At 45.8% G+C, this 20520-nt stretch overlaps 1 protein-coding gene across 1 annotated transcript in view; it reads left to right on the top strand.

Moving 5' to 3' along the window:
- Nucleotides 1-20520, top strand: part of LOC119964909 (pappalysin-2-like) — a 569527-nt gene that overhangs the window by 395963 nt on the left and 153044 nt on the right. Inside the window, exon 17 of the mRNA XM_038795012.1 lies at nucleotides 2323-2491. Coding sequence (XP_038650940.1) covers nucleotides 2323-2491 — 169 coding nt within the window. The remainder of the gene's footprint in view (nucleotides 1-2322; nucleotides 2492-20520) is intronic.

The following is a 20520-nucleotide window of genomic DNA, read 5'->3' as shown; positions in this document are numbered from 1 at the left end:
CATTGGGTGATACACAGTGTGAGTGACAGTGAACAATTCCATTGGGTGTTACAGTGTGAGTGACAGTGAACAATTCCATTGCATGTTACATTGTGTGAGTGACTGTGAACAATTCCATTGGGTGATACACAGTGTGTGAGTGACAATGAACAATTCCATTGGGTGTTACAGTGTGAGTGACAGTGAACAATTCCATTGCATGTTACATTGTGTGAGTGACTGTGAACAATTCCATTGGGTGATACACAGTGTGTGAGTGACAATGAACAATTCCATTGGGTGTTACAGTGTGAGTGACAGTGGACAATTCCATTGAGTGTTACAGTGCGAGTGACAGTGGACAATTCCATTGGGTGCTACAGTGTGAGTGACAGTGAACAATTCCATTGCATGTTACATTGTGTGAGTGACTGTGAACAATTCCATTGGGTGATACACAGTGTGAGTGACAGTGAACAATTCCATTGGGTGTTACAGTGTGAGTGACAGTGAACAATTCCATTGCATGTTACATTGTGTGAGTGACTGTGAACAATTCCATTGGGTGATACACAGTGTGAGTGACAGTGAACAATTCCATTGGGTGTTACAGTGTGAGTGACAGTGAACAATTCCATTGGGTGTTACAGTGTGTCAGTGACAGTGAACAATTCCATTGGGTGTGACAGTGTGAGTGACAGTGGACAATTCCATTGGGTGCTACAGTGTGAGTGACAGTGAACAATTCCATTGCATGTTACATTGTGTGAGTGACTGTGAACAATTCCATTGGGTGATACACAGTGTGAGTGACAGTGAACAATTCCATTGGGTGTTACAGTGTGAGTGACAGTGAACAATTCCATTGCATGTTACATTGTGTGAGTGACTGTGAACAATTCCATTGGGTGATACACAGTGTGAGTGACAGTGAACAATTCCATTGGGTGTTACAGTGTGAGTGACAGTGAACAATTCCATTGGGTGTTAGTGTGTCAGTGACAGTGAACAATTCCATTGGGTGTTACAGTGTGTCAGTGACAGTGAACAATTCCATTGGGTGTTACAGTGTGAGTGACAGTGAACAATTCCATTGGGTGTTACAGTATGAGTGACAGTGAACAATTCCATTGAGTGTTACAGTGTGAGTGACAGTGAACAATTCCATTGCATTTTACAGTGTGAGTGACAGTGAAAAATTCCATTGGGTGTTACAGTGTGAGTGACTGTGAACAATTCCATTGGGTGTTACAGTGTGTCAGTGACTGTGAACAATTCCATTGGGTGTTACAGTGTGAGAGTGACAGTGAACAATTCTATTGGGTGTTACAGTGTGTCAGTGACAGTGAACAATTCCATTGGGTGTTACAGTGTGTGAGTGACTGTGAACAATTCCATTGGGTGTTTCAGTGTGTGTGACTGTGAACAATTCCATTGGGTGTTACAGTGTGTGAGTGGCTGTGAACAATTCCTTTGGGTGTTACATTGTGTGAGTGACGGTGAACAATTCCATTGGGTGTTACAGTGTGTGAGTGACTGAACAATTCCATTGGGTGTTACAGTGTGTCAGTGACAGTGAACAATACCATTCGGTTACAGTGTGTCAGTGATAGTGAACAATTCCATTGGGTGTTACAGTGTGTGAGTGACAGTGAACAATTCCATTGGGTGTTACAGTGTGTGAGTGACTGTGAACAATTCCATTGGGTGTTATTGTGTCAGTGACAGTGAACAATTCTATTGGGTGTTACAGTGTGAGTGACTGAACAATTCCATTGGGTGTTACAGAGTGTGTGACTGTGAACAATTCCTTTGGGTATTACATTGTGTGAGTGACTGTGAACAATTCCATTGGGTGTTACAGTGTGAGTGACAGTGAACAACTCCATTGGGTTACAGTGTGTCAGTGACAGTGAACAATTCCATTGGGTGTTACAGTGTGTGAGTGACAGTGAACAATTCCATTGGGTTACAGTGTGTGAGTGACTGTGAACAATTCCATTGGGTGTTACAGTGTGTGAGTGACTGTGAACAATTCCATTGGGTGTTATTGTGTCAGTGACAGTGAACAATTCCATTGGTTTAAAGTGTATGAGTGACAGTGAACAATTCCATTGGGTGTTAAAGTTTATGTGAAAGTGACCAGTTACGTTAGGTGTTACAGTGTGTGAGTGTCAGGGATCTATTCCGTTCGGCAGATTATTGTGAGAAAACATAAGTGATTCTGTCGGTTATAACATGTGGTTCATCAATTGTTTTTGGAGTATTGCTTGATTTTGCGACTTGTAGGTGTTTTCTCTTAACTATCTTTTTGTAGTACTTACCGTCTTTTTTTACTCACAGAAAGTTCCTCAAACTGCAGTGTTTGGAAGGCGGTCACTGGGAGGATGGTAGCTGTGCTCCTGTTCTTTGTGATCCCCCACCTCCAGTCTTTGAAGGAATGTACAACTGTAGCAATGGTTTTGAATTTGACAGCCATTGTATTATTCGCTGCTATGACCACACTGAAAAGGTAAGGCATTAATTGAGTACTGAGCAATGTGATTAACTCAATTCTTGAGTCACTTTTCATTGTTAATAATAAATTAATACGCAATTGGAGAACATGTTTCAATATCGTTGTTCTGAACTTTGTTTCCCTTTGGTCGAGTGTGAGAGGGTGAAGAGTTTGAGGGGAGCTGTCCCCCTGGGTAGTTTTTCCTGCTATGCAACCTTTGGGCTGTTGGCCTTATACAATGACTCTTCAAGGTAAAAGACAGAGGGCAAGATTTACCCGCTGCATCCCGCCAGAATCGGGATGCGGCACGGCCAGTAGATCCCACAAGAGGCCTCTTCTGGGATTTTCGATGGTCGTTGTGCCCCGCGAGATAGATCTTGTGAGGCATTACGATCTGGACCTTGCACATTGTGGCCAGGATCCAGACTTGCATAGTATAAGAGAGCTTAACAGCTCCTGGGGTGTCCTGCCCATATTAGATGGCCTCGAGGACCCCCATCAGATGAGGTGTGGTGTTGAGGGAGGATCCGGAATCATGTCGGGGGTCCGGATCACTTCCTGCACCGACAAGCGGAGAACAAAGTAATAACAGTGTGCCATTCGATAGTGGTGTCCATCATGGTGCTTCTGCGCCAGGAAGGAGCCTTTTTATTCCGCCAGAACGGAACTATTTTCCGTTAGATCACGGCCAGAGATTAGTCCATGTTTTAGATGCACATTATGCACAGACTGAAGCTCCTTCTGTGCTATCCCTCACTGACACACATTCAAATCTCCTCAATGCTGGGATCTGTTCAGTTGATAATTATTCAGCAGGGCTTGGGCTGGGAAGAATCTGAACAGCTGCTCGCTGTTAATTTGGAAGGGAAGGACCCAAACTGGTGGCTTTTGATCAAAACTAAATTAAATCTGTCAATGTCTCCTGACACTTCAAAGTTTTATTTTAATCATTGGTACATTGTTCTGATGGACTTTTAAAAAATGTCTAAGCTTCAATGCACCATCTCCAATATTAATCCTCCAACAGCAAGATTTAAATGTCAAATTAAAAAAGCTTCAAGCATATCATTCTTGAGGCATTGTTCCTCGAAATGTGAATAATAAAGGAAAAGTGTGAGCAGTGTTGGAGATTTTACAGTTGATATTAAGCCTGGCTGATATTAATGCCAACTGCTTTAATGGAAAAACAGCATTGGTGAAACTTGGACCGTATTTACACTCAATTACTAATTTGTAGTGAACTGTCAGTGCCAGGTGCAGTAAAATACCAAATTAGTGATTTTTCTATACCAATTTAATGATTACTGGGGATCAATTTAATGGACTTTAACCCCAGCGAAAGGCAGCATTTATTTAGTGCCTTTCACATCCGTAAACAGCAGAGAGCACTTCACAGCCAATTAAGCAGTTTATTATTGCAGTGCAGTAATAATGTGAGGGAAACTCCAGCACAGCAAGTTCCCAGAAATAGCAACCGACTAACAAGCTATTTTAATGATTGAGGGGGGAGAGCTGACTGGTGGTGATTTAACCTGAGGAATCACCACACCTCAGGTGAGGTGCAAGGTTGAGAAGGCGAGGCCTTCCTGAATAACCAAAGCTGGCTAGCAAAGGCATTTAAACTCTGGACGAGATCTTCTGGTTGTTTACGCCATCAGGATCGTCCCGTCCTGCCGACGGCCCTGGCGGCATGGGGTGGATTCAATGGGAAACTCCATTTCCCAGCCGGGACCAGGTGTTCCCACCATTGGCCCTGGGGCCACCCCCTGTCACTGAGAAACAGGACATGGGGACGCCAGAGAATCTCGTCCACTTTCATGCATAAGTCATGTAGAGATTGTCTGTCTAGTTTTTGTTTACATAAAATCTTTGGTATCCTCTGATAGTTTAGAAGCTTGGTATGTCATCATCCTAGGATGAGTGGTGGAGGAAAGGGGGAATTTATCTTATGAGGGAAGATTGGACAGGTTGGGCCTGTGCCCATTAGAATTTTGAAGACTGCAAGGTAATCTTTTTGGAGCATATAAGATCCCAAGGCAGGTAGACAGAATAGATACTGGAAGGATATGCTTCCCCTTGTGGGAGAGACCAGAACTAAAAATAAGTGTACTCCCATGTAAGATAGAAATTAGGAGAAGTTTTTCTCTCAGAGGGTTTTAAATCTGCGAATCTCTTTCCCCCGGAGAACAGTCACGGCAGGGTCATTGAATATGTTCAAGGCAGAGGTAGACTCTTGATACACAATGGAATCAAAGGGTATCAGGGATAGGCAGGATTGCGGCGTTGAGGTCGCAATCAGACTGGCCATGATCTTATTGAAAGGTGGAGCAGGCTCTTGGGACTGAACTGCCTTCCCCCTGCCTCTAGTTCGTATGTATCATGCAGAGATTTCAATCTACAGAATAACCTATGCAGAGAGATAGAAAGTACAGAAATTTAAATAGCTGATAAAAAATCTTTTCGGCATATTGAATGGATTTGGAAGTGAATGTTGGAGCAAAGTCTATAACTTTTGGAATGGACTGGTGGCAATGCTTGATCCTGGTCTATGTGGTTCTGTCCTTTGTAAAGAATCAGTTGGGCAGGTGGAATGGTTCAATTTAAGTATGCCGAGTGATGCATGTCCTGGAACTTTTTTGGTTGTCTCAGTGAGTTAAGCAAAAGCAGGGAGTACCTTCCTTAAATTGGTCCTAGGTTTTTATTACCTCTACTCGCCTGTTGCCTACTTTACTTTGGGGTGAACCACAAGCTGTTTCTTATATCGACCAAATGACCACACAACCAAAAGTTAGCTCAAAAACACAGTTTATTAATAACACAAGACTTGTATCTATGTGCAATAGCACATGCAGCTCCGTACTAAACTACACCTACCGACTAAGATGACCTGTACTTAACTTCAAGTGACTGGCACTGTGCGTGATAAGGGGCGAAATTCTCCGACCCCCAGCAGGGTCGGAGAATCGCCCGGGGACACCGAAACCCCCACCCCCGCCGTGGCAGAAATTCTCCGCCACCCGGGAATTGGTGGGGGCGGGAAACGCGTTGCACCAAGCGGCGAGCCCCCTGCGGCGATTCTCCAGCCCGCGATGGGCCGAAGTCCCGCCGCTGGGAGGCCTCTCCTGCCACCAAGGTTTGAACTACCTCTGGTGGTGGTGGGATCGGCGGCGCGAGCGGGCCCCCGGGGTCCTGGGGGGGTGCGCGGGGTGATCGGACCCTGGGGGGTGCCCCCACGGTGGCCAGGCCCGCGATCGGGGCCCACCGATTGGCGGGTGGGCCAGTGCCGTGGGGGCACTCTTTCTCTTCCGCCACGGCCTCCACCATGGCGGACACGGAAGAGAATCCCCCAGCGCCCATGTGCCAGTGGTGACGTCAGCGGCCAGCCCCGCCGCCGGGTGGCGAGCGTCAAAGGCCGCTGGTGCCGGTTTTGGCGCCAGTCGGCGTGGTGCCAACCTCTCCGGCGTGGGCCTAGCCCCTCAATGTGAGGGTTTGGCCCCCAAAGGTGCGGAGAATTCCCCACCTTTGGGGAGGCCCAACGCCGGAGTGGTTGGTGCCACTCCGCTGCGCCTGGACCCCCCACCCAGCCGGGTAGGGGAGAATCCCGCCCCAGGTCTTTATCCGGGTCCACGTGGTCGGTTCGGAAATTGTTGGGTTCGTCTCAGCTGGGCTTGTCCTTCAGGAATGGTCGCGGATCCTTGAACTTGGTTGTTCTGCTGCAATTGGTCACACACAAGCCGGTCCCAAAAGAGATCGAGCTCTAGTGTGCAGGGCTTTTTATCTTTTGTCTCTTTTGCGCCTTTTGGGCGGGTCCAATGGATCAATAGGGTTCTCGATCACCCTCATCGAATTCAGCCAATTAGGGGGTCGATAGCTCGATAGCTGGGCGGGTGCTAACTATCGTTGTCCCAGGCACGTAGGCCTTTCCAAATAGGAGGGAGGGGGGGGGGGGGGGGGGGGGGTGGCACCGGTTAGTCTGCTACTGTTGTAACTCCTTGATTCAAACTCTATTGTCCGGGTGGAAATGCTGATCGACTCTTAATGGATACAAGTTTCAGCCAAGTCTGGTTTCTTTGCACAATACGCAGCAGAGGCTGTGTCCCGAATTGACCACAAATCCCATGGTCCTTTGCAGGTGGCCATTTTATATGGCTACATCAGCTGACACTGGACAAGGTTGTACTGGCTAATCAAATGGGTCTAATGGAGAGGCTTAATCATTGATGGCGATTGTCATCTTTCCTTACTTTTCATCCCCTCACCTGTGTGTACAACAGAATACTTAAAGGATTTACATGTGGGTTTGTGTGCAATTACACAAGTGATCACATCGTAGTATCCAGCAAAATGGTTTTGCCTGTACATCAATGTTAAAGTTGTTAAACTGTGATGTAATTTACATTGAGCTGGAAGGTACAAAACCCTGGTTAGATACTGGAGGCTCTCCTGGTGCTCTGGATCTTTGAGTAAAGTGTCATTTCAGTTGAGTTGCAACCAGACTGAAGGGACATTTTTAAAGTTTTGATGCAAGTGATTTTTGCCGGAATTCTCCGGGCCATCACGAGGTCAGAGAATAATCGTTGACGGCAAAAATTCCCGCCACGCCGCTCCAACGCCGGGTCACGATTCTCCGGCAATTGGTGCCAGTTGCGCAATCGACGTGGCACCAGTCTGGGGCCATTGAAAGAGGCCCCTGTGGCGATTCTCCGCGGTCGACCGGCTGAGTTCCCGCTGGGTGGTACCATATGTGAACCACGCTGGCGGAACGCGGCGGGAACTCAGCCGTCCTGGTGGGGGCACGGGGGGGATCAGACTCCGGGGGGACCTCCACGACGGCCAGGCCCATGATCGGGGGCTACCGATTGGTGGGCGCGCGCGATCTGGGAGGGGCCTACCTTCTTCTGTGCGGGCCTGCTGTGTCGCTATGCCATGTTGCGCAGTGCTGGTGAGGAAACGGCCACCACGTGCATGCGTGGACCTGCGCCTGCAGCGCAGGGCCGTGTATTAGCGCCAGCGCTGCGTAGAGCACTCTGGTGCCGTGCTGGCCCCCTGTGGGCCACTGAATTGCTGGGCCAGGGGGCCCGTTGATGCCAGCATGAAACATTCCGGTATTTACGGCGGCGTCAACACTTAGCCGGGATTTTGGAGAATCCCGGCCTTTGTGTCTCGCTCTAGCCTTTTTAATGTTGGTAGCAGGTCGCTGGAAGGCATCACTTAAACTGAGCTGCCCCGTAAAGGTGCTTTTCTGTTTAGGATTATGAGCTGTCCGAGCTTATTGTTGGATGGTCGGAAATAAAACTTTATTTTCTGCATCTAGTCAGAACTCCTGGACACCTTTTGGAGGTTTTTGCCTCCTTTGTTGACAAGTAGCGTGGCTACAGTCAATCAAAGTTGCCTTGACTTTTTTCCCTATTTGCACCCTCTACAAATGGTAACTCACTCACAATTCTGTGGTCATGTTCTCATCTGCATTAAGGACTGAAGTCTGATTAAACTCGCTCTCATTAGGTTGCACCAGCTTCCAGGCCCTAGAAAACCAATGTGAAAATTATCGGCCATAACTTAAATCCCTCTATGTCTTGCCCTCCCTGACTCTACCCTCATGACTTTCTCAACCTCTCTATATTTTTGTGCATCCTCCAGTTCACCAGGCAGCAGCCTGGTTTTCATTCTCACTCCAGCTGCAGTGGCCATTCCTGCAACCATCATATCTACCCTTGGATCGCCCTATCTATTGTAGCTTTTACCCTTGTTGCTCCAAGTCCTGGTCACCTGTTATTCCCTGTGCTCGCTGGTCTGCGACTTCCGGACCATTAACGCCTTAATTTTACAATTCTCATTCTTGTGCTCAAATCACTCCATGGATTCCTCCTACCACATCTCTGTAAACTCCTCCAGCCCCACAACCTCCATGATCTCTGCATTCCTCCAAATCGGGTCACTTGCACATCCCTGTTTTTTATTGCTCCACCAATAGGGTTGCTAACTTTGGTTGCATGTATTCCTAGAGGTTTCCTGAAATGATTTGCTGACTTTAACTACCTCACCCCACACTCCTGCCATCCAACTCATCATTGCGCGTTACGGATCCGCATCCCATGATAATTGGCTGTTGGTCCAAATAAAAATGGTCAAAAGATAAAAATGGCCATTCAAAAGATAGCTGTGGACTGTGAGGCACTCCGTCTTTCTGAAAGCATCATCCACAGGATGTTAAAATTTGTTTTTTACATTGTTGATATCATGGTCAAAAGATTTTTTCCCTGGGTTGTCACTCCCAGAAGTTTCCTAGAGATTAATTTTCAATTCCTGGTGACTTCCAAGATAATTCTGGAGAGCTGGCAACCCTATTCACCAACGGCAACCGTGCCTTCACTTCATAGAATTTATAGTGCAGAAGGAGGCCATTTGGCCCATCGAGCCTGCACCCGCTCTTGGAAAGAGCACCCTACCCAAGCCCACACCTCCACCCTATCCCCATAACCCAGTAACCTCACCCAACACAAAGGGAAATTTTGGACACTAAGGGCAATTTGGCATGGTCAGTCGATCTAACCTGCATAACCTTTGGACTGTGGGAGGAAACTGGCGCACCCGGAGGAAACCCACGCACACATGGGGAGAACGTCCAGACTCCGCACAGACAGAGACCCAAGCCGGGAATCGAACCTGGGATCCTGGAGCTGTGAAGCAATTGTGCTCACCACTATGCTACCGTGCTGCCCCAGTTGCCAAGGTCTCAGTTGCCAAGACCAGTTCCCAAGATCTTAAGCGCTGGGGTTCCCCTGCTAAATTCCTCTGTCTCTCTCTCCCCTCCTTTCAGATCCGTAAAACCTACCTGTTTGATCAAGTTTAGATTACCTATCCCAATATGTGGCTCAGTGATACATTTTGTCTATTAGCCCTCTTGTGAAATGGCTTGGGATGTTTATCTCTTTTTTAAAGCCACTCTTGTTGTCATTCCTGTTACACAGCCCACTTAACGCTCTACTGTTCGGTCACTCAGTAACCTGTGGCCTGTAAGGCACTCCGTCTTTTTGAAAGCATCATACACTGTATTGTAAAATTTGTTCTTTGCGTTGATGATATAATGGGGATTGATGGTGGCTGTATCTCATGATGGCTACTAAGAACACACTGTCAAGATAAAATTCAGATGTAGACAGTTTCCAGTCGGTTCTTGGACACTGTGTGTGGTTCAGCCTTTCTTTTTTGTGTCAAAAATACACTCTTGGAACGCAATTGCAAAGGAACAAAGTGTACTCATTATGCTTAGGGCAGGATACTTTCCAGTGTTCATAAAATTCAAACATTATTGGCTTTTATTTTGGAACCAAAATGAACATGCAGTGATTGCCATTTGCAGACTGCATCCCAGACAGGGATCCCATCGAATGAGCTATTCGATTAAGCAGTGGATCAAGTCGGCATCGACCCTCTGAAAGAACACCCCACCTGGGCCCACTTCCCCGCCCTATCCCCGCAACCGGCACATCTTTGGACGCTAAAAGGCAGTTCAACATGGCTAATCACCCTTACTTGCGCATCTTCAGACACTAAGGAGCAATTTAGCATGGCCAATCCATCTAACCTGCACATCTTTGGACTGTGGGGAAAAAACCGGGGCACCCGAAGACACCCACGCAGACACGGAAAGAACATGCAAACTCCACACAGTCACCCAAGGCCGGAATCGAACCTGGGTCCCCTGGCGCCGTGAGGCATATGTTTACGTCCATCAATCTTTGTGCATCAGCTCCCTTTTGTCTGTCGTGTGTTTACACAACCTGCTGTTGCGATGGATTACCAAGGCACATGTTGACTATATTTTTTTTAAATGTAGCCTCAAAATTGATTCCTTGCATAGATTTGCATTGCTGACCCATTATTTGCTGTAGCTGTGGGGGATCTGATCCATCTTTTCCTTCTGTGAGTGGTGGGCCATCAAAGTACAAGGGGTAGTGGTGCTGGGTTTGCGGCTCTCTGTGTCGTATGTCAGGCACCCTGGTTACTGCACAGATCACTCCTGGATTAGGTATGGCAAAGCCAATGAGAGTAATAGTCTCCTACACTGTGTTATGGGCCCGGGTTTAGAGAACCCCAAAGTGTATCATGGAGTTCCCCTGACCACAACCTTTAATACATTGTAGTATGGGGAGCACACGGCCCACTCTACAGGTGTTGTACAGCAGAAATGGAAAAGTATTTTTTAAAGCAAAACAATGTTTATTCTACGATCTCGAGTTAACCTTTTTAAAACATACAGTGAACATCTTAGCAACCATCAATTCAAATACAACCCCCAAAGAATACCAAGGAAAGTGATTTGGGCTTTTCCAAATTCACTTTTGGCTAGGTTTGTCACCAAACCTGCCTCCTGAAGTCGATCGAGTAACTCCATCAGATGTTTTAAATGTTCTTTCCATGTCTGGCTGAAAATTACCAGATCGTCGATGTATACCGCACAATTGGGTAATCCTGGAACGACTTTGTTAGTTTTTTTTGTTTTAAATATTTTTATTCTCCTTTTTCACATTTTCTCCGAAATCACACACATCTTCTACTCCTTCAAAGAATCGGCTCATCCTCACCCTCATGAGGTGTGCTCTGTATACCACCTCCAGCTGTATCAGCACCAACGTCACGCACGAGGTGGAGGCATTCACTCGCCGGAGCACCTCACACCAGAACCCGTCCTCTATATCCTCTCCCAACTCTTAAAGGATTAAGTCTGTATGGATGTTGTTTGATTGGAACAGCATTTCCCACATCTACATCATGTATAGCCATTTTAGTACTTCCCAATTTACCTCCACAAACTTGCCCATGTGATATCAATAACTCTTTCAGGTCAGTTTGTTTTTCCTCTGGAAGGTAACTCAAAAATTTATCCCAATTTTTAAGAACATCCTTGTTTTCCAATTTAATTTGAGGTACGTCAAATTCACAGTCATCTGGATTTGGTTTGTCACTTTGAGTTAGAATCATTAAAACCTCCTTGTTCTCTCTTTCCCTTTCAAAGTACCTTTTGAGCATATTCACATGACACACTAGGTAAGTCTTCCTTCTATCTGGTGTTTTTACCACATAATTCACCTCACTTAATTTCCATTCAATCTGATAAGGTCCACAAAACCTAGCTTTTAAAGGCTCACCTATCACAGGTAACAACAATAAAATTTTATGTCCACTGCAAAACTACGAACTTTGGATTTCTTGTCCGTGACCCGTTTCATCACATTTTGTGCAACTTTTAAATGTTTTCCAGCCAATTAACCTGCTCTATTTAATCGTTCCCTAAAATTTGACACGTAATCCAATAATGTAATTTCCGATTTCTCACTCACCAGTTTTCCCTTCATCAATTTAAGTGGTCCTCTTACCTCATGACCATAAATTAGTTCAAAAGGACTGAATTTGGTTGACTCCCTTGGTGCATCCCTCATTGCAAACAGTAGAATGGAGTTCCTTTATCCCAATCCTCTGGATAATCGTGCCAGTAAGCCCTCAACATTGTCTTTAATGTCTGAAGCCACTTTTCTAATGCTCCCTGCGATTCTGGATGCTACGCAGTTGATTTAAATTGTTTTATTCCTAAGCTATCCATAACTTCTTTGAAAAACCTGGAGGTAAAATTTGATCCTTTATCTGATCGTATTTCTGTGGGTAGTCCATATCTAGTAAAGAATTTAAGTGACTCTTCCACAATCTTTTTAGCTGTAATATTGCATACTGGAATGGCCTCTGGAAACCTAGTAGACACATCCATTATAGTCAAAACAAATTGATTCCCACTTTTTGTTTTAGGAAGCAGTCCTAGGACCCTTGTAAAAGGTTCCTCAAATGCTGGAATGGGTATCAAGGGCACTGGTTTTATCAATGCTTGAGGTTTCCCTATCACTTGTCATGTGTGACACGATTGACAACATTTAACTACATCTTTATGTAGTCCAGGCCAATAAAATGTTTCTGGATTTTAGCTTGAGTTTTCCTTATTTCCAAATGATCTCCCATTGGTATCTCATGTGCAACTCGCAACATCTCCTTTCTATACCCTACCAGCAATGTTACTTGATGAACTTCTGCCCACTTTTCATCCACTCGTATAAGTAAAGGTCTCCATTTTCTCATCAAGACATTACTTTTACAGAACTAACACTCTGGTATACACTCAGATTCCTCTTCCATACATGCTTTCTGATACATCCGTTTTATTTCTATATCTTTCTGTTGTAACTCCGCCAATTTTCCTGAACTAAAAATATCTGCCTCATCCTCTACCTGTTCTTGTTCTTTTTCAACTATCTGATCAAAAATCGTTTCTGATAATTGCACTTCATCTTCACTCTTTGATTTCTCATCTTGTCTTAACCTGTGACTTTGCGACCTTGCTACTACAAAATCCTGAAAAATCCCAGGATATTCGTCCTTCAACACTTAAGTTGTCTGATTTTGCACTGGCTTATCAACCACAGTAGGCATCACTCCCACCTGTGATACAGCTATGTCATTACCGAAGATAAACTGTATTCCTGGACAAGATAGTTTCTCTATTACTCCTACTACCACTTCACCACTCTTCACTGGACTTTCCAACCTTACCTTAGATAATGGAACATTACTCCTCTCACCCTGAATACCACATATTACCACCTTTCTGGCAATATTCTTCCCAAACTACATAACTCTTAATCTCTTACCATTCAAGATTGACTAGCATCCATATCTCTTAAATTTGTGACTTTGTTACCTGCTCCTCCTGATACACATGAGTAAACTTCACCCACACAAGTAAATTCTTTAAAGAATCTTCTTATCAATCACCTCTTGATCAGGCGGTACAATCTTTTGTACCTCCTTCGCTTCACTTGGGCTTTCCTCTACCGCTTTAACAAACCCCATTGTCATATCCTGTTTTACCACATCAGCCTTCCCAGTGCTTTTCTTCAACCGCCAACACTGACTTTTCATGGCCTAGTTTATAACAGTGAAAACATTTAAAACATTTCATGTCTCTTCTACCTTCCTGGATTTCACTTTTAATCTGAGGGACACTTTCTGTAGTAATCCGCGGGAAGCAAGAGTTCCGTCACCATACCAATATTTATTTACAATAACGATATTACAGGAGCAGCTACAAACAGTGCTGCTAGCAGTCCAGTCAACTTAAGACTGGCTCACAAAGCCTACACAGGTGATTATATGGGCCCCCTCAATGAGCTATCATTGAGGGAGCCCATACTCCAATTGGCCAACCAATAAAGCCAATTGGAGTTCACTACACCCCTCCCCCCCCCCCCCGCAAGGTCCGAGGAATTCCTGCCAGCTGGCATTCCTCTGAGCCTCCTCCTGCTCCTCATGTCTGGGTCTGTCACCTCTGTCGTCCGCCGGGTCGTTCTCCGAAGTGGGCGGGGTGTACCTTATAGGTGCCCGTCTTTTCCTTGACGACCTCCTTGGATGTTGTTCTTCCTCCTCCTCGGGGAGAGGTGTCGCGGCGGCCTCGTTGAGTGTGTCCATCTCCGACTCTGATGACTGGATGACGGGGTCTGGAGAAATTGCTCGGGGCTGGGGTGTGGGTATCCTTTCCGTCTGGGCTATCCCAGCTTGAGGCGGTCCTGCTTCGCCTGCCTCCAGGTGTGGTTCCGCTGCCCTTATTTGGTCTAGGTGTTTCTTCGGCACCTTACCTCCTATTGAAACCTCATAGGATATGGGCCCTGTTTGGGATGCTACCGTGCCTTTGACCCACGTTGGTCCATTCCCATAATTCTTGACCCAAACCGGTGGCCCCACCTGGAAATGTCTCTGATGCCGACTATTATCATGCCCCCTGCGTTGGGCCTCCTGATGTTTCTCCACTTTCCCCGTTAAATTTGGGAAAAGGAGACTCAGACTCGTTCGCAGCCGCCTTCCCATTAAGAGTTCAGCTGGCGGTATGCCCGTTGTGGAATGCGGTGTGGTCCTGTAATCAAACAGCCAGCGGGAGAGCTTTGTGTCTATTGACGCTGCCGGCTGCTTCTTGAGTCCCGCTTTAAGTGTCTGGACCGCTCTCTCTGCCAGGCCGTTGGTTACTGGATGATAAGGGGCCGTTTTGATATGACGGACTCCATTTTTCTTCAGGAATTTTCCAAATTCCCCACTTGTGAATGCCGTTCCGTTGTCCGACACCAATACCTCCGGAAGTCCATATGTTGCAAACGAGGCCCTGAGCTTTTCAATTGTCGATGCTGTGCTTGCCGTGTTTACCCGGTGGACGTCCAACCATTTGGAGTGGGCGTCCACTATCACCAAAAACATTGAGCCCATGAAAGGGCCGGCATGGTCAATATGCAGGCGGGTCCATGGTCTGCCTGGCCATTCCCACGGGTGCAATGGCGCCGCTGGTGGCACTCTTTGCCTCTGTTGGCACTCCTGGCACCAATGTACCAAGACTGCTATGTCTGTGTCCAAACCTGGCCACCAAACGTAGCTTCGAGCTAGCATCTTCATTTTAGACACCCCTGGGTGTCCGTGATGTAACTCAGTTAAGATTGCCTGACGGCCCTGAGCTGGTACAATTACCCGGGCTCCCCATAATAGGATACCATCTTCTACGGTTATTTGGTCCCTTCTGCTCTAGTATGGGTGCATCTGGGGCTCCACTGGTCTTTCCAGTTCCCTTGTTAGCAGTAAATGCTTCATCTTGGCTAAAACTGGGTCTTTTTGCGTCCACAACCGAATATGTTGTGCGTCTACTGGTAGGGTGTCCAAAAAATTTAGAGTCATTACTGTCTCCTCTACTTTTGGTATTTGCGGCGGAGTGTCCGGGAGGGGAAGTCTGCTCAAAGCATCTGCATGTGCTACTCGCGTTCCCGGTCTGTGCTCCAGAACGTATCTATATGCCACCAGTAGCAACGCCCAGCGTTGGATTCTAGCTGATGCAATCGGGGGTATTGACTTTAATAACCCTAATAACGGCTTATGGTCCGTCACTATGGTGAATTTCCACCCGTACAGATACTGGTGAAATTTCTTTACTGCGAATATCACCGCCAGTCCTTCCTTCTCGATTTGGGCGTACTTCCTCTCAGCCATCGCCAAGGTCCTCGAAGCATAGGCTATTGGCCGTTCTTCCCCATTCCTTCCTCTATGGGCTAAGACGGCTCCTACCCCGTAGGGGGATGCATCACAAGTGACCACCAACTCCTTCCTTGGGTCATAATGCTCTAGGACATTTTCGGATGACAGTGTTCCTTAATGTCCCTAAATGCTCGGTTTTGGCGGGCGGACCATTTCCATTCTTGCCCCCTTTTTAATAGCTAGCGGAGGGGTTCCAGGATGGACGCCCTATTTTCAATAAATTTTCCATAATAGGTTACCAACCCTAGAAATGATCGTAACTCCTGGACCGTGGTGGGAGCTGGGGCTTCTTTTATTGCCCTTACTCTGTCTTCTAATGGATGTAAGCCTGACTCGTCTACTTTATATCCCAGGTACGTCACTTGTGGGGCCAGAAAAACACATTTTTCCCTTTTTAGCCGTACGCCTGCTTTTTTGAAACGCCTGAGCAGTTCCTCCAGGTTCCTTAAGTGTTCCCTGTTTGTCCTACCCGTGATTAAGACATCGTCCAAATAAATCGCCACCTGCGGTAGTCCCTGCAGAATATTTTCCATCGTACGCTGGAATATAGCGCAGGCTGATGACACTCCAAAAGGTAGCCTCATATAATGAAAACGGCCCTTCAGGGTGTTGATCGTAGCGAACGTCTGGGAACCCTTGTCCAGTTTTAACTGCAGGTAGGCTAGTCTAGTGTCTAGTCTCGTGAACAAAAACCCACCTGCCAATTTGGCATATAGGTCATCTATTTTCGGGATTGGGTATTTGTCCAGCAGTGCGTATTTGTTTACTGTCTGTTTGAAATGTCCACAGAGACGTATCGAGCCATCTGGCTTCAAAATTGGTACCACCGGCGCTGCCCATTCCGAGAACTGTACTGGTCTGATAATGCCATCGCGCCGTAACCTTTCTATTTCGTCATCTACTTTCTTCCTAAATGCAAAAGGTACTGGCCTGGCCTTACAAAATTTCAGACGGGCTTCTGGGTCCACGTGCAAAGTTGCTTTGGTGCCTATGATTTCCCACAAACCTTCCTGGAAGACCTCTGGGCATTTTTGGAGTACTCCACTCAACTGCCCGCTTCCACTCTGGAAAATTTTCATCCAATCTAATTTTAGGTCTTTCGGCCAGTTCCGTCCAATTAAGGTCGGTCCGGAGCCCTCTGCTATCGTCAACGATAATCTGAGCAATTGTTTCTCATATTCCACAGGTACATGAGTCGTGCCTAGAACTTCCAGGGGTTCCCCCGTGTAGGTTTTAAGTTTTGTCGAAGTTTTTGTTAGGGTTAGTGGCTGGAGTCCATCTTTGATTTTTCTAAATGCTGCCACTCCCATTACTGATACGGCCGCACCCGTGTCTATTTCCATTATTGTCGGCCACCCGTTCACCCGTGGGGTACTCCTAATGGATTCTGCTTTCTTCGTTGTAATATTATATAATTGTTCCCCTTCGGAGGAGGATGGGGCATCTAGGTTGTGTACTTCCCTGCGTCCCCACCTGCTATTCCTCTTTTGCCACCTCCTTCTAGGGTTTCTGTCGTTGTTACCCCACTCTGTCTGGTGCTAGAAACGCTCCTTCTCTGTTGGGGGAGCCTCAGCCGGTACTTCCCTCTGTCTCCAGTTAGTCCTGGCAGACTTGGGGGCAGTTCTGGGGTTTTTCTTTTTCCCTCTATTCCTCAGGTTTTTCCTGAGAGCGACTATCTGGTAGCAGGACCCATTGTGGTAGTCCCTCTCACAGGTATCTACCTCCATTGGTGTGCCCTGTAGTTCCTGCGCCCCAGTTGCTGCCTTTTCTAGGGACAGAGCGAGCTGTAACGCCTGCCTGCAGTCTAGCTCCGTTTCCGCCAACAGGCGTTTCTGTATTGTGAGGTCGTTTCACGAAGCATTCCATTTAGTGTCGGGCCAAACTCACATTTTTCCGCCAGCCTTCTCAGGCGGGTCAAGAAATTCGTGACTGACTCCCTGTCTTCCCGCTTCGCTGTGTAGAATCTGTACCTACGCAAAATGAGGGGTGGTTTTGGGTCGTAGTGCTCTTTCACCAATTCCGTTACTTCTTGGAAAGTTTTCGTGTCCGGCGCATCGGGATAAGTCAGACTACGTATAATGGCGAAAGCGGCGGGTCCGCACGCCGACAGCTGGATTAGCCGTCTACTTTCGTCCGTCAGTATATCATTTGCCCGGAAGAAGTAACACATTCTCTCCACATACCGGGACCAGTCCTCAATAGCCGGGTCGAATGCCTCTGACCGCCCAAAAAACGGCATTTTTAAAATGGCAAGGCTTACCCTCCGAGTGCGGCAGCTGGTCTCCGCAAAATTCGTAGTTTACCTCGTCGCCACTGTAGTAATCCACGGGAAGCAGGAGTTCCGTCACCACACCAATATTTATTTACAATAACGATATTACAGGAGCAGTTAGCAGTCCAGTCAACTTAAGACTGGCTCACAAAGCCTACACAGGTGATTATATGGGCCCCCTCAATGAGCTATCCTTGAGGGAGCACATACTCCAATTGCCCAACCAATAAAGCCAATTGGAGTTCATTACACTCTCCTTATTATCTCCCACAGATCACCTTTACCTTTACCACTTGAGTATTTCTCAAGTCCTCAGTTTCTATCCCTCACAGGCTGAAACTGATGTCAGAAACCAAGCTTTGATTTGTGAACTAATTCATAATCATCTGCCATTTCGGCTGCTAATCTCGTTGTTTTAATCCTCTGCTCTTCCACATGAGTTCTCACTACATCAGGAATTGAATTTTTAAACTTCTCCAAAAGTATAATTTCTCTGAGAGCTTCATACGTTTGGTCTATTTTCAAAGCCCTTATCCACCTATCAAAATTACTCTGTTTGATCCTTTCAAACTCCATGTATGTTTGATCAAATTATTTCCTTAAATTTCTTAACCTTTGTCTGTAGGCTTCAGGCACTGGCTCATACGCACCTAAGATGGATTTTTTCACCCCCTCATACATCTCAGATACCTCCTCCGGTAGTGATGCAAACACTTCACTATCCCTACCTACCAGCTTTCTTTGAATCAGTAATACCCACATATCCTGTGGCCATTTCATTTGTTTGGCTACCTTCTCAAATGAAATGAAAAAGGCTTCCACCTCCTTCTCATCAAACCGTGGCAATGCTTGGACATATTTATATAGATCCCTACCAAGCCTTCGACTGTGATGCTCTTTCTCACTATCCTCATCGTGTACGTTTCCCTTTAGGTCCGCCAATTTTAACTGACTTTTATGTTTCATATCCATTTTCTGAAGTTAAAACCCTCTCTCTTTTTTCCCTTTCCTCTGTATCTCTTTCTTTTTGTTCCGCGGAGGCTATTCTTTCTTTGTTTCTTTTTTCTCTCGACTTTTCTTTTTCCCCGATCTGTATCTCCCTTTCTCTTTCTTTTTCTCTCATTGCATATTCAAGCTGGTTTAATTTTTTTCATGTTCAAGTTGCTTAATCTGCAACTGGATCTTTGCCATTTCTAATGAGTCAAACTGTATCTCAGGCAACTTTAAATGTTTAGCCACCGCCATAATTACCTCACCTTTTCGCATTTTGTCAGGTAATGTTAACTGCAATGTTTTTGCCAAATCTAAAAGTCTGTTTTTAGTCTCTGTCCGTAAGGTACTGCGTGTGACCGTCTCCAACCCCAAAAACTTCAGAGCCTCTGAAAGAGCTATTGCCCACAACAAGCTCCCTACTTAAACTAAAATACCACACTTGGAAAGCAACCGCACAATATGCTCACCCCTCACTGTCTTCAAGTTCACTAAGCCAATCCAATAGATAGACATTTATCCCCCTCGAGCCCCCAATTTGTTATGGGCCCAGGTTCAGAGAACCCCAAAGTGTATCATGGAATTCACCTGATGCACAACTTTTTATAGATTGTGGTATGGGGAGCACACAGCCCGCTCTATAGGTGCGGTAAGCAGAAATGGAAAAGTTTATTCTATGAACTCAAGTTCACCTTTTTAAAACATACAGTGAACATCTTAGCAACCATAAATTCAAATATCACCCCCAAAGAATACAACACGAAGTAATCCTTAATCTGTCCTTTTAACATCCATAAGACTTTTAAAAAACTTTTAACAGAAGCATATCAGGTTGAAGTCACTACTGGGAGCAGTTATTATTTTTAAATCACCACAGGATCGATTTACAGTCTTTAGATTACAGAGAGAGAGACTGATACACCTTCTGGCTGTGACTGCAGCTTTCCAGCTCTGAAAACAAAACTAAAACACACCCTGCAGCAAACAGCCTAAAACAAAAGTAAAAAGCTGACGGACAGTCCAGCTCCACCCATACTCTGACATCACTGATAAACACACATTTCTTAAAGGTACATTTCTTAAACACGCATTTCTCAAAGGTACTGTCACGTGCCAACTGGTTGAAAATCAGTGTTCATCTCCAGCTGTTGGATATTGCTCCTGCTGTGCCAGTGTGAAATTTCCATCTCTGAGACCAGCTTTTCTTATCAAACAGGGCACGTGTAAAATATGGAAGATGACAAAAGGGAACAGGCCGAGTGCAAGCAATGTTTATGGTCTATTATTTACAATTGACCAGCGATACTGGACAGCAAATGTCTAGTATATGTCCATCATGTACCACATCTCATATATTGGTACAGATGTAGCAAAACAGTGTTCAAAAAATGATAAAGAAAGCCAGTCATTGACAAACAGCCTGAAATCTACAAATAGTGGAAAGCAAATTGATGTCTCGTTTACCTCAGAAGTATGGAAGTAGCTACAGTTTGACTAATTAACCCTTTTTAGATACAGGCTAGGCTTAAACTAATCATTAAGAACAATGCATGATGCTGCCCCTAAGCAACGCCGCAGCAGATTCTGTAGTATTACAACAACAAACCTAATTCTGATTACTATACTGTTGAGAGTGGATTATCTGTTGATCAACCTGCGACATCAGTGA

The sequence above is a fragment of the Scyliorhinus canicula genome, chromosome 4 (assembly GCF_902713615.1).
Source record: "Scyliorhinus canicula chromosome 4, sScyCan1.1, whole genome shotgun sequence".
In the NCBI taxonomy this organism is placed as follows: domain Eukaryota; kingdom Metazoa; phylum Chordata; class Chondrichthyes; order Carcharhiniformes; family Scyliorhinidae; genus Scyliorhinus; species Scyliorhinus canicula.
The sequence above is the reverse complement of the archived record's forward strand: the minus strand, read 5'-3'. Positions and strand labels throughout refer to the sequence as shown.